Source organism: Tarenaya hassleriana, unplaced genomic scaffold (genome assembly GCF_000463585.1).
Source record: "Tarenaya hassleriana unplaced genomic scaffold, ASM46358v1 Cleome20, whole genome shotgun sequence".
Taxonomy (NCBI): Eukaryota; Viridiplantae; Streptophyta; class Magnoliopsida; order Brassicales; family Cleomaceae; genus Tarenaya; species Tarenaya hassleriana.
This window is the reverse complement of record NW_010965373.1, coordinates 2,691,236-2,712,202: the sequence shown is the minus strand read 5'-3', so window position 1 is coordinate 2,712,202 and position 20,967 is coordinate 2,691,236. Positions and strand designations below refer to the sequence as shown.

The following is a 20,967-nucleotide window of genomic DNA, read 5'->3' as shown; positions in this document are numbered from 1 at the left end:
ACCATGTGTACGGGTCATGTCTTCGTCCCCTCCTTATAAACCAAGCAAACGATTTGCGCAGTCTCTGAACCAGAATCCGCCATGGAAACAGGTCTGAGCATCTTCAAGCTCTCCTTCCTCCTCAGCCTTCTCTCGGGCGGGTCGTGGCTTGGACCTGGACCCGACCCGGTCGGGAAGTTCCCGCCCACGTGTAGCCGGATCGAGTGCCCCAGCTACGAGTCGGTTCACGACGGAAATGGGTACGAGATCCGCCGGTACAACCGAACCGTTTGGATTTCTACCGAACCCATTCAGGACATCTCTCTCGTCGATGCCACACGAACCGGTTTTCTACAGTACGTACATCCATCATCATCATCATCATCATCAAAATCTGTATGGTTTTCTGACAATTTGATATTTTGAGCAGATTGTTTGATTACATACAAGGGAAGAACAAGTATCACCAGAAGATAGAGATGACAGCTCCAGTGATAAGCCAAGTCTCACCAAGCGACGGTCCCTTCTGTGAATCCTCGTTCACGGTCTCATTCTACGTCCCGAAGCTGAACCAACCTGACCCCGCACCAGCCGACAACCTCCATGTCCAGACATGGGACCCGACCTATGTTGCAGTGAGGCAGTTCAGCGGCTTTGTCTCGGACTATAGCGTCGGGGAAGAAGCCGCGAAACTGCAGGCTAGCTTGGAAGGTACCGTGTGGGGCAAGGCAATCGAGAAGAGTAAAGCAGATGAAACAGCAAGCTCGGGTTCGGCCTACACCGTGGCTCAGTACAACTCGCCTTTCGAGTTCTCGGGCCGGGTTAACGAGATATGGTTACCCTTTGAGATGGAAGATGAAGCTTGAAAAAATGGAGAATGATGGGGAGAGATGTTAAAGGGCTTTAAGCCTTTGGTAGTGAATAAAATGGTGTTCATGTTTGTAAACTACGCACCGAGATTTACTGAGTCACTCAGAATACAACTCGTTATCTCTATCGAATTGAGTTTTTCACGTGCCGTGAAGAACAAGCAATGGATACCGAAAACATAGAGCTTTACTCAAAAGACAAAAACTTTCGGGCGCCCGAGTTAAGGTTCCCTAAAATCTACAACATTTCAATCACGGGTTCGACAGAACCCGTCCATGACAAACTACGAATGTCATCGATAACTGTAAGTTCGATCCAGATCCAGACATTCATATCCTGGATTAGTCCCATAATCTACATACATGCTGCTACCGTAATAATCTTCAGATGCATCTACTACGACAGTGTCGCTGTAACTATTCCCCTCGATGAAATAGTGGGTTTCGGGTTTGGTACCTGAGAACATTCGGCAGGCGACAGTGTTGTGTGGCGACGATTCTACGGGGTAAAGGTTGTTGAAGATGGAGAAGGGCGAGTCCGGGTTGCAGGCCGCATCCACGTAATCTATGGTGCTGAAGGAATCTCGTGTGGATTCTGTGGTGAATGAAGCTTCGTCTGAGCTCGTGAAGAGAGACCAGTCGCTTGAAGTGGCATCCGAGAAATCCCATTGGCCTGGTTTCGGTCTGAACTGGTTGGTCAGCTTCCTCTCTTCTCGGGTCTGATTCCTGGATTCGTGATGTCTGAACTGAGTTTTCCAGTTGTGTTCTGTTCTCTGGGGACGAGGATGTGATCTGAGGTTTACAGTGCAAGAACAATAAATCCATACAAACCCGATTGGGAAAACCATTAAAAGCTTGGAAGTTGGAATAGAGCTCATGAACAATGTATACCTCATGTAGAACAACATATATGCTCCTTCCGACATCACCTGGCTCATCGGCACCCGATGAATCTGCAAAATCGAGAAGTGTCTCAAAATGTTCGAAAATGTCGGAAGTTCAGAGAATTGATAACCCTAAAGCAATCACCATGTGTAACTCACCTCGGAATCATCTATTCTGAACCAGCTGCCTCGTAAATCTTTGACATACGATATGTAATGCCCCGAAAAAGACGCATTCAGGGTGTCCAAGTGAACTACAACAGCGTAAAGCACATAGAGTGGAGGAACGTCTCCGGTTCCAGTCATGAACGGAATCATATCCAGCATTTCGGGAAAGGTTATACACTTGTTTATTTTCCCGTATCTTCCTTCCTGAACTCGAAGAGCAAAACACAAACTCGAGATTGAAAAATGGCAGCAACAAATCTAATGCTGGTGAAAATAAGAATCCTAACACGAATTTTTTATACGTCTCGTAAGAGATTAAAAACACATGCAACAAGTTCCAGACCCCGTCTTCAGAATCGGCAACAGGATGATACCTGGAATCTCTTCAGAACAATCGTGAGAATATTCGGTGCTTCATGTATGCTCAATTGTTTCCTTGCTCGAACATATTCAGCACACCTTTTATAGAGAATTTGTCACACAACAATTCCCAGAGACCAGAACAAAAGAGTCAAGATAAAGCAGATAACACGCCTAATCATACTAACCTGCTGCATCGATACTTATTTTCTCCATCCAGATCTTCGGGTGTAGTGAACTGAGTCAATGCATCTTGAAGAGACTCGACCCAACCATATATCTCTAACGTGAGATCCATTATATTCTCATATCTCTCCGACTCGTGATGGCATCTCAAGCATTTGACCTATATAGAGAATAATGGAGCAGACATCAGGAAAACGTAAAATATAATGACATGATGAAATGATATTTCCAGAAGGATTCCCAAAGTAGACACCTTTGAACAGAGCCGTCCACCGAAAGTATGCTGAACAAAAGTTGTTTCCTGCAATCTCGGGTCCACTTTATTCTCACCCCCAAGACTCTCCAGACATATGGATTGCATAGAAGCAACCAAAAGCCTGCATTCGAGCCATATTTTGTTTCATGTAATTTTCCTAAGAAGCATCAAGCTCATTGCAGAATGCAATGGAATGGAACAACAAAAAAGAAAAATTGCATACTGAAACCGAATCAAGATTTAAGCAGAAATACAGTTTACGAATAATGGAAACCTTAAAAACTCATGAGCATCTTCCTGACTTCCATCACCAATCTGGCAATTTATGCTCCGCAAATGAGAGAGAATTCTGCTAGCAGAAAGCGGGCCGCCAATTTCTCTTAGCATCATTATGTGTTGCTCAAGTTCACACATAAGACACCAATCTTTCCGACAACCTATAGCAGATAATAACATCAAATAAGCTAGAAATCCACACAGGTTATCAGATAAAGAGCAACCTTTTGGTATAAGAAGTGTTAGAAGCAGTACATGTTCTCGAATGTGATCGCCGAAGCAGAAAGACAACAAGTGGCTTCGTACACATTAAGGATTGCAAGACGACATTCGCATAGCAGCTGAAGAAGAAAGATGTACTCAGTAGTAAGAGAAGAACACACATAGATATATATACATACACACACACCGACTGTGATGCTTCTTTTTACTGGATGAGTGTCTTTTTCATCCATCACTCTAAAAAACTTAATTTTCCTATCAAGAAGCAATCCTTAAACTTGCATATAACTAAGTGAACAGAAGAAATGACCTGGTACCTGTTTCCACAATTTAGAAGGCCCCTAGGCGACAGGTCAAACACATCAGACTGAAAGAATTTCACAAATTCCTCGTAGGGAAACAACATCTGAAAAGTGTTAAGAGAAATCGCTGATAAATATTAGAGAAAAAATGATGAAAAAATAATTTGCAGTCCACAAAATAACACAAAGAGATAACGGAAAGCACTGGGGAACGAACTTTCAATTTCTTGTGTCTATCATCGCACTGTTCAGAAGCACCATGTCTAGTAAGCTTCATAGACTTTCTTAAACCCATCATCTTCATAATATCCATGGTTGAGATACCGTTGCTTTCTTCAGCAGCACCAATATGCTTAGCTTTACTAATCTCTGAATAACAAATAAAACATGAGACACCGAAAAATAACTCTTATGTTGAAGGTAGATTCTTCGACTAGCTTACTTGATTCCTCAGTCACTGGTCCCTTCATGCTTGCCTCTGTACAAGGATGTTCTCCGCCAGATTTTTTTACACCTGATTTGGGCGATTTAGCAATTCGGGCCCCTACTAAATGCAACACATGTATTAAAAATTTCAAAAGTATCAAAATATCATTGTCTCCAACAGAATAAATTTCATTTGTTTAGAACATTATGGTCATATGATTGGCAGGTGGCAGCAGAGAAGAGTTTGGTTCTTTTATACCCACCTTGTGCACTGCATTGTTCGCTTGAATACCCAAAAGAGATTCTTGCCTCCACACTGTTCTTATCAGAATTGTGCTGCTTGAAATTCTCTGGCACACTCCTTCTTGCAGAAGGCTGTTCATTCATTCTCATACAAGAGCTGCTGGGATCATGACTTATTGAATTTTCTTCCACCCGAGAGGAGCTGTTGTTTCTCATCTGCAGGCAAAATTCGTACTAGGCTAAAATTCCAAGAGAAATTTTACGACTTCGAAAACCAAAGCATGTCTTTATGATGTATCCAATTAAATGACAATTTGACAAAGAATCAAACACTGGGTTTACACACCAGAAATATGATAAAGAACCAAGCACTTGGTTTCCACACCAGAAATTTGATAAAGCTGGAACAAAGACAGACCGGCATGACCTAGACCATCTTTAACCAGGCAAATCAGCTCAAGAATCTTTGTTTTTTCCAGGGGAGAATGGATTCAAAATTTGATGATTGTAACATATTAATAGAATAGTTGGTCGCACAGCTAAAGCGCTACCGTCTAAGAGTTTTAGGACTTCTTCTTTAACAAAAACATGGGACCATACTTTTGGACGGCTCAAAAGGTTTAGATTTAGTTTGCAAATGTATGAAACTTCAAGGTCATACTTCATGGTCTGCATTTTTATGCAAAGTATAATGTTTAAGGACAACTTGCCTTATGCTTATTGTGAACCTCCTTCAACGTGTTATTGTTGTCACCACAACCCAAACAGGATGTCCCTTCCTGAGAAGCTTCTTCAGAGGAATCAAACACAGAACCATTTTCTCTTCTAGATGATCCTCGGTTGGACTTGCAAGAATTACACTTTTCTGCACTTCTTTTCTCTTGCATGATGACTTGGGAGCCATTACCACCTCTGGATTCATCCCAGCTAGAGATTTCTACGGTATTTTTAGGAGGATGTATTGCTTTATCCAAAGCTGTCTTCCCCCTAGCAGCCTGCTTAACGTTATAAATATATGAAGAATAATCCATGCCATAGTCATGCAAAACAGAATCTTCCTCAGGAACAATCTTCTCGGATGAGGTAGAGCTGGTTTCAACCGGGACGCATTCATCCTTATGAGCTTGCCTCCAATGAAATATTTGGCACTTCCCAGAGCTATAGACAGTCAAAAACCAAGAAGCGTTAAGTCATACAGTACACTTCATCGTTGGCCATAACTCGTCGAAATCATATAACTGCAAGGCCGTCAATATTATTTAGATGCAAAGAAGAGGCGAACCGAAAAAAGAAATAACAAGAAATTTTTGTATTGAAAAGCAAGAAAAGTACCAATATTTAACAGACTTGCATCTGGAGCAGCGTGTTTTCGCTGGACTAGAGCAACTAGCACACACATGTAACCCATTATTCTTGGAAGGAAAACCAACTGGGACATCACTTGGAACAGCTAAGCTCTCAGATTTTAGAGCTTCCTTAGCTGCCATTTGAGCAAGCAAGTTCACCCTCTCCCTTCTCTCTGAAGCCTCACCCCATTTTCCTAATAAGACATAAGCTACCACAGGAAGTACAACCAAGACCAGGAACAATGTGGGTATATCAGCTTCCCTTGGTTCGAGCATGATAACAGCCACATACTCATTACCCAATCACAGCTAGAGTTCACTGTTCACAGCCCGAGAGAGTCTGTTACAGAAGCTCAGCTAGTCGTAAATCTTAAAAATATTGCAGCAAAAGTTCAGGTACAGGTCGTCAGGCCACTTGATTACTTGCAAGATGAATAACACTGCAATTGAAATATCAACAGAGATAAGTTCTGAGTGTAGAGTAGAAAATTAGATAATAGACTGTTCTTAAACTGGAACTTTGTTAAACAAATCCTAAGAATACTCCGAAGAATTTCACATAGCAGCTTCAAGACAAAAAAAATGATCAAACCATTACTTCAGAGATTAACTGATAAAAGAATGATCCACTGCAGTCTGATGGAATTGGAAGTGTTCAATTCAACTAGCACAAGATAAATATGTGAATATAGCAGGAAGCAGCTAGGATTTGTTATATGACCAGAGGTGTGAACTGTCAAGCATCCCCAAGATCTAGTTCTTTTTCCATTTTCATACTCGCAAAGACACAATGTTTCCCCATTTTCATGTGCCGCTTAGTTCAACTGACACAAAATCTCTCAGATTTATCAGAACATAATACAATCATTATCAATAAAAACTGGAATCTAGTTCAGCAGATTTAGAATTCATAGAAACGACTGCCTATTAAGTAACAACGAGGGATGTAAAGAAACCTTATATGCGGTCAAACTTTGAAACATCCACCAAAAAGAAGGAATCTAACCTTCCCCGATACTAAAAAGCCTAAAAAGCAAAGTCTTTGACAGAAATCCATCTCCTATAGCTTTGTCAATCAATCTTATCTTGTTAGCATCTCCATTTTAAGAGAAGCATCAATAACACGAATTGACACTTAATCGATTCAGCAAGTTCACGTTGGAAAATACACACTTTTCTTCTGATACCCATCTGCAGCTATATACCCGGTATAATCTCAAGATGCCTGTGTAGCCACATCGATAAGGAATGAGACCTAATCTCTCCAATCAAACACACCCAAGAGACAAAATATGTAATCCGAGAAGGACCTAACTCCACTACGTCCCCGATTCGATGTTTCTCCAGCAGGCTGATTATCATGACTTGTAATAACCGGAGATGAGTTCAAATCTACCCACCTGGAGGCACAGAACGAATCCTCAACAATGAACATGTCTCTGAAAGCACTCGCGATTCAAACAGTATGCATTTCCTCAGTGCAGACCATTCACATTTTCAACGAAGCCGCTCAAAGTTACTCTAAAGGAAATCCAGAACAATCACTGGAAACCAATCTAACCATAAAACCCGAGCTCCATGAAAGCCAACATTGATCTCAAATCTAGGACTCCAGTATCCGAGGGAACCCTCGAAACCAGTACAAGAAAAATTTGAACTTGAAAACTTCACTGAAATTGAAAAACAGCCCAGATGAAAGAATTCGAGATTTTCAAGAATTTCCCGTGTGGTACATACCTCAATAAGCGAGACGAAGGAAACCCAAGAGAGCCCCGGGAGGAAAAGAAACCCTAATTTTTTTCGACCTATCCTCAGCCTCTTCGATTGGCCTTTCCTGTGGCTCGAAAAAAGATTCTTTGGTTCCACCGATGGGTAAGACACGAGAAGCCTCTCTCTCTCTCCCTCCCTCGTCCTGTGTTGTTTGTGCTCTTGCTTTCACTCCCTCTTTTATTCTTTCAGGGTGCGGTAAAATATTTTATAATATATTATTATATATTTTGATTTCGGGAAGGTGTATTGTATGATGTAAAAGATTGTTCGCCTTGGGATAAAAAAAAAACCGTTGAAATTTAAATTTAAATTTAAATTATATTTAAAAACCTAAATCCAATATGGTATGGGAAGGGTAAAATGAATTTGAAAACAACAAAAAATATTTTATTTTATGCATCTTCAATAAATATGGGAAATTGTATCGAATTAGTACATTCAACACAAGTTCCACACTATATTACTACATTAGTCGTCAAATCAAATTTCTGTCGTATATACCGTTATATTATTGTTAAATTAAAGAGGGGTCATTTTGATTTAATTTTAATATAAAATATCAAATATAGATAAAATATAATATATTTTTTTAACAAAAAATCAAGTATACAAAATCAAATTAAGAATAAGAATACAAGTCTAACCAAATCCTTTGTAAATAGAAAAATCACAATCTTTCTAAATTTGAAAATTTTTATATTCGAAAAGTTATTAACAAAACAAGTAAAAAACGTAATATTCATCTCTAACAAATCCAATTATGCAAAAAAGGAATATATATATATATATATATATATTACATAGATTCTTTCTTACATGCATTGCAAACTAATACGATGATTAAGATATTTAATTGTCCATTTAGATTACAATGGGTAATGGGAAATGTAATATTTAATTAGCGTTTGGTCTTCTTCGGACACCATCACCTCATAGTTAGTCCAAGATTTTCCAGTCCTAGGATCCATGGAAGCCCAGCCGCCGGAGGATCCGATCTCCGACGACCCGGCGACCGGAAATCGGAGCTACTGGAGATGGCGGAAGCAGGATTTCTTCCCGGAGCTCTCCTTCCAAAACCTCTCCTCCTACAAATCCGCTTTCTCCGACACGTGTCCCCGCCTCGCCGATCGCCTTCTCTCCCGCTCCTCCGACGCCCACGAGCTCCTCGCTTGTCGCCGCGAGAGCGAGAACCCTATGCGCCGATGTCTCACGTGGTGGGACCTCGTCTGGCTCAGCTTCGGCTCCGTCGTCGGCTCCGGCGTTTTCGTCATCACTGGTCAGGAGGCTCATGGCGGCGCCGGTCCCGCCGTCGTTCTCTCCTACGCTCTCTCCGGTACCTCCGCTTTGCTCTCCGTCTTGTGTTATGCTGAATTTGGAGTTGAAATTCCTGTCGCCGGAGGTTCCTTCTCGTATCTTAGGGTTGAATTGGGGGATTTCATCGCGTTTATCGCTGCTGGGAATATTATGTTAGAGGCCATTGTTGGTGCTGCTGGGTTGGGGAGGTCGTGGTCTTCGTATTTGGCTAGTATGATCAAGAACGATTCCGATTTTTTCAGGATTAAGATTGAATCTTTCGCTAAAGGATTTGATCTTTTGGACCCAGTTGCGGTCGCTGTGCTTCTGGTTGCTAATGGCATAGCCATGAGTGGAACGAAGAGGACTTCATGGTTGAATGTGATTGCTTCCATTGTCACAGTCTGTGTTATTGCATTCATCATTGTCGTGGGGTTTATCCATTCCGAAAAATCCAATCTGGTTCCCTTTTTCCCCTATGGAGCGAAGGGCGTTTTCCAGTCAGCAGCTGTTGTGTACTGGTCTTACACAGGGTTCGATATGGTGGCAAACATGGCTGAAGAAACTGAGAAACCCTCGAGGGATATACCAATTGGTTTGGTGGGTTCGATGTCTATGATCACCGTGGTTTACTGCTTGATGGCTTTGGCTTTGACCATGATGGTGAAATACACCGAGATTGATGTGAACGCTGCTTATTCAGTTGCTTTCGGCCAAATCGGGATGAAATGGGCCAAGTACTTGGTAGGTATATGTGCATTGAAGGGTATGACCACAAGTCTGCTGGTAGGATCTCTAGGCCAAGCTCGGTACACCACTCAGATTGCCCGGGCTCATATGATCCCTCCGTGGTTTGCATTGATTCATCCGAAAACCGGCACCCCTATCAATGCCACTCTTTTGGTAACCATACTCAGTGCAATGATCGCGTTCTTCTCCAGCTTGGACGTCCTGTCCAGTGTTTTCTCCTTTGCTACCCTCTTCATCTTCATGCTCGTGGCAGTAGCATTGCTCGTGAGACGATACTACGTGAAGAATGTGACTCCTAAATCCGATTTAGCAAAGTTTCTCGGTTATCTGGGTTTGATAATAGGATCCTCCATCGGGTTATCAGCATTATGGAATATGAACCAGAGGGGATGGGTTGCTTATACTGTGGCCGGAGGTTTTTGGCTCGCAGGGACTTTGGGAATGACTCTGCTTCCGAAGCCTCGTGTTCCAAAGGTCTGGGGGGTGCCAATGGTTCCATGGCTGCCGGCACTATCCATTGCCATGAATCTCTTTCTGATTGGGTCGTTGGGATATATAGCGATCTTGAGATTCATAATCTGTACGGCAGTAATGCTGCTTTACTATCTGTTCGTCGGCCTACATGCAACGTATGATGTAGCTCATCAGGCACTGGGAGAAGCAAAAGCACAGGAAGGGAGATAGATAAGAGCATGAATCTCTACCCTGTTTAGTAATTTGATAGATTTGATATTGTTTTCTCATTTGGCTATATCGAGATGTAAGCTCATCCGATTTTTCGGAGCTATCTGGGTATTGATTTTCAATTCACTAGATGCTGATTACACAACTGGTGAACTGGATATGGTATTAGATTTTTCCAAAGCATGAGTTTCTTCCTCCTCTTCTTCCAAAGCCTGTTCGAGGTCGTTTCAAGAACAACGATCGTGCCAAGAATCTGCTCAAACAGATCAAGGTAAATAAAGTCTCGACATTATCTGTTTCTCTCTGCTGGGGAATTCATTGTGAAGCTTCTGATTCTGGTTAATATGTTCTTGTAGGCCTACAGGGTCACCAGATAAAGACAGGGACTTTTGGTCTGTCTCGCGAGACGTTATGGTGTTCATTGTTAATTGACATTGTTCAGAGATTTGAAATGGAATCACAGAGAATTTGAAATGGAACCCGAAGAAAATCGGGCCTCTTTATGTTTTAATGACAGATTTTGGTGACTAAACCAAAGAATTGTTTGTCGTAATTCGGTTAATTTCGGTTTCGGTTTCGGTTCGTTAGTTCTAGGGGTGTCAAAAAAGCTCAAAATCCGTTACCCAATCCGAGTTCGCCCGTAAAATTTACGGATTTGGGCCTAAGAAAGCCCGGCCCGAAAAATGTGGGCGGCTAGTCTGGCCCAAAAAAATAAATATATTATATATTATATAATATAAATATATATAGATATAGATAAATATATATACATGCATGCATAAATATATACATATTAATTCATTAATATTTAAATAAATTTTTATTATATATAAAAATTAAAAAATCTGAGTTTTAATTTCTCTTAAATTCATATATATATATATATTGTTACGATGGGAAACCCCTATTCTACAACTCTTCGGGTCGGACACCGGATACCGCAACATCTATCACCCTATGGACCGGACGAGAACGACATAAGGATAACATCGCGGACTTGAGAAAACTCACAGTCCTGCGCAGTAGCCGGCAAACCACGCAGAGCAGGTAAACCACTCTCGTAAAACTGACCGACTCAAGGAGAGTACCATAAATGGGATTCGAACCCACAACCTCATGGAATAAGGATTGTCATTAATCACTAGATTGGGGTCACATATATATTAATAAATGTTTTTATCAAAACTTTATTTTTTATTATCTTTAGTATATATTAATTTTTTTCTATTTTGATAATTTTTTATTAATAATTTTTATTTTTATTTTATTATTTTTAAAAAAATAAGCTCGAAGCTCTGCCTGAATCCGAAAAAAGCCCATTAGACCGGACTTCGGGCCGAAGATTTTAAGCTCGTGTATGTATCGGGCCGGGCCGGCCCGGTCCATAATTGTTCGGGTTTTTGTCGGGCTCGGGCCGGGCCGGGCTGGCCCGGCTATTTTGACACGCCTAGTTAGTTCAGTATATACCGGAGATTGATTCGATTGAACCTCAAACCGGTAACCGGTACGCGTAAACCGGTTTCCAGCAGGGAAGAATTTATAGGGACCTCAAAGGTACAAAGGAAATTTTTTGGTGTTCCTGACTTCCTGTGATTTGGCGACGAAGAGGAAGAGGGCGACATGGGAGAGCGAAAAGTTCTGAACAAGTATTATCCGCCGGATTTCGATCCGTCGAAGCTTCCTCGGCTCCGGCGACCGAAGAATCAGCAGATTAAGGTCCGTATGATGCTTCCGATGAGTATTCGCTGCAACACTTGTGGGAATTACATCTACAAGGGTACCAAGTTCAATTCCCGCAAAGAAGATGTCATCGGTGAGGTAAGGGATCAATCGTTTTCTTCTCGGCTTTTGTTTTGCACTTATCGATTTCGCCGCTGATTTTGTGTTCTCTGTTTTATTTGTTTGAATCTGTGATCTGTTTCGAGCTTTAGGGTTCGTGGGTATGTCTTAAAATGCCATGGGATTGAGTTGTTTTAGGGTTTCAGTGAAAATTATGGGAATAATTGTCGTCAGTTCATGATTCGAAACTTGTCTTGCAGTTACAGCGATCTCAGATTTAGGCTTTTAGGGTTTTGATGAACTCGGGTGTTGTTTTGGCTATAAGTTTAGGATAGTGTAATTTTTCAGCTCTCGGGTTATTTCACTTTTGTCTTCCAGTAAGAAGGATTCGTTTTTCATTTTGCGCATAACAAAGAAGCATTACCTACCTAGACGAATCTTGAATCGTAGAAGTTTCTGATTTTGTTCTGAAAAGGATATCACTTTAACGTATTCTAGTGTGAATGGATTACACGAACAATTATGTTCGATGATATATGTGTGGCATCGTAATTCGATGGTTTTTATTATGTTCCCCGTGCAGACATATCTGGGAATCCAAATATTTAGGTTCTACTTTAAGTGCACCAAGTGCTCGGCCGAGCTGGCAATGAAGACCGATCCACAAAATTCTGACTATGTTGTTGAATCTGGGGCAACACGGAATTTTGAACCCTGGCGTGCAGAAGATGAGGTAAGGATTTCATATTTGTGGCTTTTGTATTGACTATGCCATACAGTCATAGAGGATGTATATCTTTCTAAGTTTATTAATCTGTCTTCTCTCCTTCTTTACAGGAAGCAGATAAGGAGAAAGGGAAACGAGAAGCTGAAGAGATGGGGAATGCAATGAAATCCTTGGAGAATAGAACTCTGGATTCGAAAAGAGAGATGGATATTATAGCTGCACTTGATGAAATGAAATCGATGAAGGTATATGATACTTGATTCTTGATGTGTCATAATGTTTTTGATGTTTGCCAATAATTTAGTGATACTAATTATCATCTTTTTTTTCTTTTGTTTTCCCTGCAGTCTAGACATGCTACTGTCAGCGTAGATGCGATGTTGGAGGCCTTGCAAAAAACGGCTGCTGAGAAGGTAGGTTCCTCTAATGCTTTTGCTTTTTCTTATTCCTAATGTCTTGACATTGACTTCATAACATTTTTTTTCGAAGTTCCTAAGAAACTAAGAACAAGTTGATTAGTAAATAACATGGTATTTAAAGCATTAACAATCAAAATGTGTAATTATCTTGATTATCGCTGAATCACTAAGTGTGCTCTTCAGTTTTTAGGAAGCTAAGCCACTTTAGTTCTTCACAGACCTGCACGTCCAAACATGCATGTGGATAGATTTAGGGGTTTTAGGCTTTAGGATCAAGGCGATGTTGATATTGATGTTGATGAATCATTTAGCTAACTGCCCCATTTGTCGATTTTGGTTTTGGACAGGAAAAAAGATTGGAAGAAGAGGATGAGGCACTCATAAAGTCAATATTCAGTAAGCCGAAAGAAGTTATCAGGAGGATTGCCGATGAAGAACTAGATGATGATTATGGCGACATTGCTCACATTCAGGAACAAGCATCTTCAGATGTTTCAAAGAAGAGAAAAGCGTCAGAAGAAAGTCCAAGCAACCCGACTGATATTTTGGATAGCTCTGGTGAAATCCGAAACGAGCCTAAGAAAAGCACAGTTAGTAATAATCCATTCAAATCAGTTCGGATATCGGTTATAAAGAAGCAAGCTGCTCCAGCAAAACCCCAAGAGGCAAAGCCGGTAGAAGCCAGCAACGAGAACTCGGGATTAACATCTTTGTGCCAGAATTATGGCAGCGAGGAGGAGGAGGAGGATTGAGCTGTCTGCTACTTGCAGAACTTGGGTTGTTGCCAATGATTGAGCTTTGGATAGAACATTGGAAGAACAGAAGAGCCATGCTCATTCCTTGTGTTCCACAAATTCTTGTTTGTCAGCTTTTAGAGCTTCATTTGACCAGAAACACTTGTCACCTCAAAGCTAAATTACTCAAATTTTATGTTTTGTCTCAGCACATAAATGTTAAAAAAGATCACAACTTAGAAATAGATTGCTTCATAACATGAACATTTGATTTTATTTTTATTTTTTTGACAATTAGATAGCGATTTCGGTGAGAATTAAAATATAAATTGCTATATGATGAGCAAATGCGAGTGGGCAGGGAAGAGAGTAGAAGAAGCATGGAATGATACAAATGGAGTGTGATGTGTGAGGAAACCAAAGTAAACACCAAAGAGACAAAACATGCAGATATATATATATATATATATATATATTTCAATTTGTCTCTTTTAGACAAAATCTCTCCTCTCTAACTAAACCCTAAAACCAACAATCTAAACCACCCATTTCCAAATAAGGATGGCAATGACTTATCTTAGTTCTTGGTTCTATTACCTTTGCATTATCATTGCCATGCAACTCCCATGGGTGAGCTTGTCGTGGAGTGAACCTCTGCCAGAGAGACTGCCATTGCCAACATCATCTGCTCCTCAAAACTCTCTGGAACAATGGGAGGAAGTGGTGGAGGAAGATTCCGGAAGCTTCTTCAAGTTTCCCTGGAATTCTCGCTGACACTATCATCACCATCACTCATGCCTGAGATTGCATAGCTCGATCCCGGCTCTTTCGTATTCAGCGATCCGTGAACAGATGCCCCGGATTCAGGGTAAGTGCTATCATCTATACATTGTTCTGCAATGCTGTAATAGCCGGTACAACTGCCTGGAAACATGCTGTACGAGGAAGCATTCACATTATGGATATTGTTGCTGGAGGATTCACATTCACAGACCAATTGCTGCCGTTCAGCAAGAGCTGCAATGGCACAAGCCAGCCCACCGGATGGAGATGAAGAGGACGGCGATGATGATGGTCTGATAGTAGGCACCGTAGATGGTGAAACGTAACGATCTTCTGGTACATACTGAGCAGAAGAGGTGATTTCCTCGCGTGTTGTAGTTCCATGCACGCCATTTTCCTGTTAACAACAATTTCTCGCATCAGAGATTGAAAAAATAGCTTAAACCAATGTTCCTGAGAAGATATATACGGATTATTCTCACTCAATGACTATTGGGAACAGAGTTTAGAGAGCCTTTCCGTTAATCCAACGAAGTCCAGAAAATTAATAATCTCAGGTGAGTGATATGTACAAAATACGGAATATTCCATACACAATTTTCTTCAGCTTGTTCCGAGTAAAATTATCGCATGGCAAACGTCCCAAGCTTTACTATTCAGCATTCAACCAATGGGAAACTTATGTTCAATTGAACATATTACCTCAATGGAAAGCCATATTGCTTCCATGACCATAAGGTCCTCAAGATCAACATTAAACTCATCACTCCTGCTGTACGGAAGTTTTCAGACAAACCAGAAAAGCAATAATTAGTTACCCCCAACATGAATCACCCAGATGAAATGTCGTGAACAAATCACCATTGTGTACATAGCTATAGCCAGTAAAACGATGCAAAAAATACGAGACAAATATAATTCTGATTTCCTGACAGAGTACAAACAAAATCAATTTCGACTCAGAATGGCTAACCTAAGCCATCAGCCTCTTGTAAAAGGAGACGCAGTGTCCTCCCTTCATTCCAAAATCAAACTGTGATCAAAGCATTGAGGTTCACAGAAGCAAGAAACCTTGCAGGCAGGAAATCATATTCCGTCCGATCTCAGGACATAAAGTTCAATAAAGTAACTTTAATTTCATTTTAATCAAAGTTTCCTCATTCGGATATCACTATGTTTACGGTTTACCAATGGTAAAAACACAGAAAGAACTGAGCAAACAACAACAGCAGTGCCTTAGTCCCAAATTTATTTGGGGAAAGAGCTGAGCAAAATATTGAAAAAATGACCCTTGAAAGACAGACCTGTATCCCCGAGGACATGGCGGTCGTCTGACTGCTGATGCAGAACATGCATCCTGAGAAGAAACAACTTCCCCGTCCTCCACATGAGAATTATATGACACAGCTGTGGACCAAAACAAAGAACAAGGAAACAAATCAAGATGTTTGCATTTGCTTTCTCTTTCTGATGAAACATTAACAACGTTCTGGCAGGCAAAACTGACATGCAGCTGAACCATATTCCATATCGGCAGTCACAGCACTCGTGCTAGAAGAACATGATTCCAGTCGTTTCTGCATTCTTTCTTCATCCTGAAGTTCCTGCTGCCTCATCCTAATTTGTGCTTCTATTACCCGCTGTTCTTCCTGCAGGATAAACAGACGGAAATCAACATAGGCATCAAGCACAAATAGGATCGGTTAATAACCGATACTGTACATCAAGAAAAGCTTCAGCTAAGAACTAATCTTAGCTTACAATTTGTTCAATGCCCTTTTCCTCCTTTGTCTTTACTCCTCTGTATTCAACGGCATAATTGGATGTTTTACAAAAAGGGCACCTCATATAATTAAGGGGGAAAACAGGATCCATGAGAAGAGCGAATAAATCAAGTAGAAAATTTTCAAAAAGGCTTTTAGAATGAGAAGAAAACCAAAACTTAAAAACAATATATGGTGGGTAAGGATACTGAGTAGGCCGAGCTGAATTAGGATTCTTCATCTGCAAAAAACATTCTGTACCATAGAAGCCAAGTCAAATGGCGGAGAACACAGAATAGATTAAAATGCTAAAGTTGCAAAAGGCTGATGAGCACTACCTGTACAAATGCTTTTCATGCAACATCTCGATCTATTCAGGCTCGGGTAGTACTAAAAACACAAGAAAAAATTATAGCATTAGTTATTTCCAAAAGAAAGTTAATCATCTCCCTACAAAATCTTTGGAGACCATACCATTCCACATGCCAACATCACATACAAGGCCATAAATTTAACACATCTCACATGCAAAATTCTCTTCTGAATGATTCACTAGAATCCAATTTCCCATCGTTCCCAATTGAGAGAGATTTATAGGCAAATCAAAGAGAAAGATGGTGAATGGAACGAAATGCATTAGCAGAAACAAAAGACAAAAATAAGAGGCATCTCCACACACAAGAATGACTTTCTCAATTTTGCAAGATCCTCTTCTGAATGAGTCACTCACTATAATCCAATTTCCCGTCGCGTTTCTGATTGGGAGAGATTTATGGGCAAATCAAAGGGAAGGATGATGGTCTATTAGCATACTATGAACGGAGCGAAATGCAATAGCGGAAACAAAAGACAAAAATACGAACCAGAAAGCAAATTAGACATTCTTCGAGATCGTGGCAGCATTCCTCATCCCCGGGATAGCATGGGGCAAGCTTAGACTCTAATATCAGTTTCCTCAGCTTTTTAAAGTCGACATCTTTACTAGCATACAACCCTTGCGGTCTTGTATACCTCTCATCGACCACTTGCCTCTTCCTCCCGAGCTTATTACCCATCCAAAGTCTTGAAAATAAGACAAACCCCTCTACTACACTTACTCCCCAAGCTCTTAAGAACACGGATATATCACACCGACATTAACAAGCGCAGTGAATGCTTTCTATATGTTTTTTAAACAACATTGACTCCAACACCATTCAACCAAAACCAGGAGCATGTCGAGGAACGGGGGAAGACTCGAATTCTGAAAAAACCTATTCTTCAAGAAAAATGTACAAGCTTTGAAATGGCAACAGTCTTCGGCATAAGAAACTGCAACCTGTGAGAAGAAAACAAACGTAATATTCAATTGCAGCCCGCAATTCGTGCAACATCCGGAACTAACGGGTTTTACAAAAACCCTAAATCCAAAGCAATCGCCATGTAAAACCTTTAACTCCGAGCACGGTTGAACACAATTTAGGGCTACATGACCATTTTGATAAACCCTTGGAAACCATTGACGGTATTAACTACCACAGGAAACCAATTAAACAGAACGAGGAACAGAAACCCAAAAATTGAACAAGGAAGAGGGACAAAAATTCCGAAGAAGAAACCTGGAAACTTGGAGAAAATGCGGAGAGAAACTGCGAGCAGAAGAAAACAAGGAACAAGATCGAGAGGTTTGGGGTAACGATAAGAGACACGTTCAGAACTTTCCTCTGTAGAGAGAGAGTGTGTGTATACGTGAATATGTGTATATATTCGCAGACAAAGGAGAGAAGTCTGTATCTAAATTCTTTTGACGGAAAATTCTCGAGAGAGAGAGAGAGGCAAAGGGAGCAAGAAACGATGGAGTAAGAGACGGGGAAAAGAATTGTCATCTCTTGTTTGTTTGTACTCTTCCTTCTCTCACACGCGCTTCTCTCGCGCGTGTCTTTCTCTATTCCTCTTTATTTATTTTTTTCTCTGACTTTGTGAGATTAAAAAAATATATATAATGTGTTTTGCCGTATATTAAATATATGAAGATAATGCAATAAGATTGTAAGGAATATGAAAACTGTGATATTTAAATATATAAAATGGTTCACCAAATATTGGTTAGAGAGGGTGAGCCATGCATGGTTTTGTTGTCATTCGTCTAAGCTTTTTTGTGAACAAACACTAACTCATATATATGTGTGTATATATATGTATCAACTTTTTTAATTACACACAATACAAGTCATTTAAATTTATTATATACAGTATAATCTGAATATTAATTGAATCTGTAAATCAAGACTAACTCCACATTGTTAAAATCATTAAAAAAACTATAGTTTTTTTAATGATTTATATATTTTCAGTTTAATTTTAAAGATATATTTTAATATCATTATAAAAAATATTTTTATTTAGATTGAAAAATATGAATATAGTAATTTTTATATTAAAAAATATTATAATTGAGAATTTTATATATATATTCGGTGGATCTGAATTACGCGTCATCGGCCATAAAGACCAATATTTATATTATAGTTAATGGGCCCAATGGGCCTTGCTATGTATCCCTTATTGGGCTATTGTCAAATGATGGGTCGCCTATTTCGGTGGACATTAAAAGCGACACCGCCCTAAACCAATGTTTTTCATTCTTCGGATAACCCTCCCAGCGTTTTGCGTTCATCTATTTTTGCCCCAACATTTTACAATTTATCAGTTTTTACCCCCAAATATCTCACGTCAACAGTTTCCTCTCTCTTCCGTCAGGTCATCCGTTAACGCTATTACCAGAGTGGACGGCGTGGGGTTTCTCTTCGAAAAAGATCTCCACTGTACTGAGGGGAAAATGGGTGAATATAAGAAACTAGGGGTGAAAAACGAATAACTTGTAAAGGTCGGGGAGTAAACTGCTAATATATATGTATATATATATATATATAAATCATTATTGAAATTATGTAAAATCTGCTACTTTAGAATTTATTTCCTTTTATTTCTTTCATGCTTACGGGGTAACCACCAAAAAAAAGTTCGAATATGAGGAAAGTCACTTAAAAAATAAAGAATAGACCAATTATATTTAATGACGTACGTATATATATATATATAGAGAGAGAGAGAAAAAGAAAGTACACAAAATTTTAATAACCATATGAATTAATAATGACTCAATAATCTGACCATAATTTGTACAACTCGTCAACCGGTGGCATCTCCCTCACAAATCTATCGAACTCCGCCGCGCCTCCGCCGCCGTGGAATTGCTTCACGTCGCTAATGCTTTTGTCTCCGCCGCTGCTGCTACGACCGGAGGCGGAGGCGGCGGAGTAATCGGAGGTTTCTCCGGGGACGGTGGCGTCTTTTCCGGTGAGGTGTTGCACGACAGTCTTGAAACTCCGAGCATCGGTTTCAACGTATTGAGTGTTTATGAACACCACCTTCATCGGCTCCGATTTCTTCCCTCTTCCCGACATGATCGATCGAAGTCTAACGTAACTTTTTTTGTTGAGGTGTTTTCTCTTTATGGGTCTCCAGATGTTTGTGAATATTGTTATATATAATATATTTGTATATGTATATATATATATATGTAACTATTATGGACTGAGCATATTAACTATTGTGGTCCCATGAGAATTAAAAGATGACGACCAACATTTTTTTTTTATTTGTATACGTTTTTTAGTTTAAGGATTTGACCAAAAAAAAGGGGGAGAGAGAGAGGACGTGAGAATTTTTTTGGTTTAAAAAGGTGTAAATATAGACATGACATATATTTAGGTTTTTAAATTGGTTTTAGTTAGATTATTTTGTATTTATTCATTTTTTTAGATTGTATTTTTGATTGAATTCAGATTTTATTTGATCTAAATTCAATTTCGTTTCATTGTAAAATATTCATTTAAAAAATTATTCTACTTATAATTGTTGTGTTCAATGGGTTTTAGATTCCATTTTATTTAATTTAATAATTTTTCTTATATAAAAATTATATATATATATATATATATATATATATACGTCTCTAATATTTATATCTAGATTTATTTCCAAGATCTATGAAGATAGACATTTATTTTTAACCTCACCAAAGCCAGGACTTTTTCATGGGATATTTAATAACTGCTACTATTTATTATTAAACATATAAACTAAAAGTAAATTGCAAGCTATAATTGATAATAGTTTATTTCTTGTTATGTTATGATATTATATATAAAAAAATATATTCAGATTTTAGTAACTTTAAATAAATTGGATCTCAAGGAAAATATGCTCTTGAAAAATATTTACACAATCATTTCTCATTTTATGAAAGAAAATAGAAAATAATCGTAGTTTTTTTCGTTAATTTTCCACAACCAATTTCTATTTTCCAATTTTAATAATCTCGTAGAAAACATTAAATATCAAACCACGAGCGTTTGGCAGCGGAGAAAAAAAGACAGCAGATATTGATACAAATTTCGAAGACTTTTAAATTATTATTTTTTAAATAATTAATGGCTGTTTGTACGTTTAAGTTCGGGTTTAGATATCATGGAGATTATTTGACGGTCGATAAGAAGTGAGACATGTTTGACCGGTTATCATATGATATGACGCAGTCTTGCCGGACCCAATATTTAAATTATTGTTGTTGTTGTTATTATCTGGAAATAAAATATAATTTCTATCTTCTTTATTATTATTGTTATTGTTATTATTATTATTATTATTATTATTATTGGGTCAAAGCACACCTTGTTTGATGAAGCAACGAATCATCACATCAT

At 39.3% G+C, this 20,967-nt stretch overlaps 6 protein-coding genes across 7 annotated transcripts; 3 read left to right on the top strand and 3 right to left on the bottom strand.

Moving 5' to 3' along the window:
* Positions 1-12: 12 nt before the first annotated feature.
* Positions 13-975, top strand: LOC104813983 (heme-binding protein 2). Its single transcript, XM_010541828.2, has 2 exons — positions 13-335; positions 410-975. Exons 1-2 carry the CDS (start codon positions 82-84, stop codon positions 843-845), a joined length of 690 nt encoding a protein of 229 aa, XP_010540130.1. The 5' UTR covers positions 13-81; the 3' UTR covers positions 846-975.
* A 42-nt stretch (positions 976-1,017) lies between these two features.
* Positions 1,018-7,438, bottom strand: LOC104813982 (ubiquitin carboxyl-terminal hydrolase 15-like). The gene is made up of 15 exons (XM_010541826.2): positions 7,255-7,438; positions 5,504-5,957; positions 4,882-5,329; positions 4,192-4,387; positions 3,945-4,046; positions 3,720-3,871; positions 3,518-3,606; positions 3,234-3,319; positions 2,977-3,139; positions 2,700-2,823; positions 2,449-2,606; positions 2,275-2,359; positions 1,892-2,104; positions 1,740-1,801; positions 1,018-1,640 (listed from the first exon to the last, which is right to left on the bottom strand). Exons 2-15 carry the CDS (start codon positions 5,791-5,793, stop codon positions 1,142-1,144), a joined length of 2,667 nt encoding a protein of 888 aa, XP_010540128.1. The 5' UTR covers positions 5,794-5,957; positions 7,255-7,438; the 3' UTR covers positions 1,018-1,141.
* Positions 7,439-8,200: 762 nt separating this feature from the next.
* On the top strand, positions 8,201-10,159 carry LOC104813981 (cationic amino acid transporter 8, vacuolar). Its single transcript, XM_010541825.2, has one exon. It carries the CDS (start codon positions 8,254-8,256, stop codon positions 10,012-10,014), a length of 1,761 nt encoding a protein of 586 aa, XP_010540127.1. The 5' UTR covers positions 8,201-8,253; the 3' UTR covers positions 10,015-10,159.
* A 1,422-nt stretch (positions 10,160-11,581) lies between these two features.
* LOC104813980 (coiled-coil domain-containing protein 94 homolog) lies at positions 11,582-13,884 on the top strand. The gene is made up of 5 exons (XM_010541824.2): positions 11,582-11,832; positions 12,377-12,526; positions 12,631-12,765; positions 12,868-12,933; positions 13,287-13,884. Exons 1-5 carry the CDS (start codon positions 11,635-11,637, stop codon positions 13,689-13,691), a joined length of 954 nt encoding a protein of 317 aa, XP_010540126.1. The 5' UTR covers positions 11,582-11,634; the 3' UTR covers positions 13,692-13,884.
* A 175-nt stretch (positions 13,885-14,059) lies between these two features.
* On the bottom strand, positions 14,060-18,060 carry LOC104813978. Of its 2 annotated transcripts, none has more exons than XM_010541822.1 (9): positions 17,818-18,060; positions 17,083-17,537; positions 16,558-16,609; positions 16,429-16,474; positions 16,218-16,299; positions 15,964-16,105; positions 15,761-15,863; positions 15,159-15,228; positions 14,060-14,853 (listed from the first exon to the last, which is right to left on the bottom strand). In XM_010541822.1, the coding sequence occupies exons 2-9, from the start codon at positions 17,272-17,274 to the stop codon at positions 14,422-14,424; spliced, it is 1,119 nt and encodes a 372-aa protein (XP_010540124.1). In that variant the 5' UTR covers positions 17,275-17,537; positions 17,818-18,060; the 3' UTR covers positions 14,060-14,421. The 2 variants fall into 2 exon arrangements, with proteins under 2 accessions (XP_010540124.1, XP_010540125.1); XM_010541823.2 differs by having other exon boundaries at positions 15,159-15,225; positions 17,818-18,059.
* A 1,257-nt stretch (positions 18,061-19,317) lies between these two features.
* LOC104813977 (VQ motif-containing protein 10) lies at positions 19,318-19,711 on the bottom strand. The gene has a single exon (XM_010541821.1). It carries the CDS (start codon positions 19,663-19,665, stop codon positions 19,360-19,362), a length of 306 nt encoding a protein of 101 aa, XP_010540123.1. The 5' UTR covers positions 19,666-19,711; the 3' UTR covers positions 19,318-19,359.
* Between the last annotated feature and the right edge of the window lie 1,256 nt (positions 19,712-20,967).

Coding starts and splice junctions, on each gene's coding strand:
- LOC104813981 (XM_010541825.2), top strand. CDS start 8,254: ATGGAAGCCCAGCCGCCGGAGGATCCGATCTCCGACGACCCGGCGACC.
- LOC104813983 (XM_010541828.2), top strand. CDS start 82: ATGGAAACAGGTCTGAGCATCTTCAAGCTCTCCTTCCTCCTCAGCCTT. Junction 336..409: donor ACACGAACCGGTTTTCTACA/GTACGTACATCC, acceptor TATTTTGAGCAG/ATTGTTTGATTACATACAAG.
- LOC104813978 (XM_010541822.1), bottom strand. CDS start 17,274: ATGGGTAATAAGCTCGGGAGGAAGAGGCAAGTGGTCGATGAGAGGTAT. Junction 16,300..16,428: donor AATTCAGCTCGGCCTACTCA/GTATCCTTACCC, acceptor TAATTATATGAG/GTGCCCTTTTTGTAAAACAT. Junction 15,864..15,963: donor GGAATATGGTTCAGCTGCAT/GTCAGTTTTGCC, acceptor TTTGGTCCACAG/CTGTGTCATATAATTCTCAT.
- LOC104813982 (XM_010541826.2), bottom strand. CDS start 5,793: ATGCTCGAACCAAGGGAAGCTGATATACCCACATTGTTCCTGGTCTTG. Junction 3,607..3,719: donor ATAGACACAAGAAATTGAAA/GTTCGTTCCCCA, acceptor AACACTTTTCAG/ATGTTGTTTCCCTACGAGGA. Junction 2,360..2,448: donor AATAAGTATCGATGCAGCAG/GTTAGTATGATT, acceptor TCTCTATAAAAG/GTGTGCTGAATATGTTCGAG.
- LOC104813980 (XM_010541824.2), top strand. CDS start 11,635: ATGGGAGAGCGAAAAGTTCTGAACAAGTATTATCCGCCGGATTTCGAT. Junction 12,527..12,630: donor CCTGGCGTGCAGAAGATGAG/GTAAGGATTTCA, acceptor CCTTCTTTACAG/GAAGCAGATAAGGAGAAAGG. Junction 12,934..13,286: donor AAAAAACGGCTGCTGAGAAG/GTAGGTTCCTCT, acceptor GGTTTTGGACAG/GAAAAAAGATTGGAAGAAGA.
- LOC104813977 (XM_010541821.1), bottom strand. CDS start 19,665: ATGTCGGGAAGAGGGAAGAAATCGGAGCCGATGAAGGTGGTGTTCATA.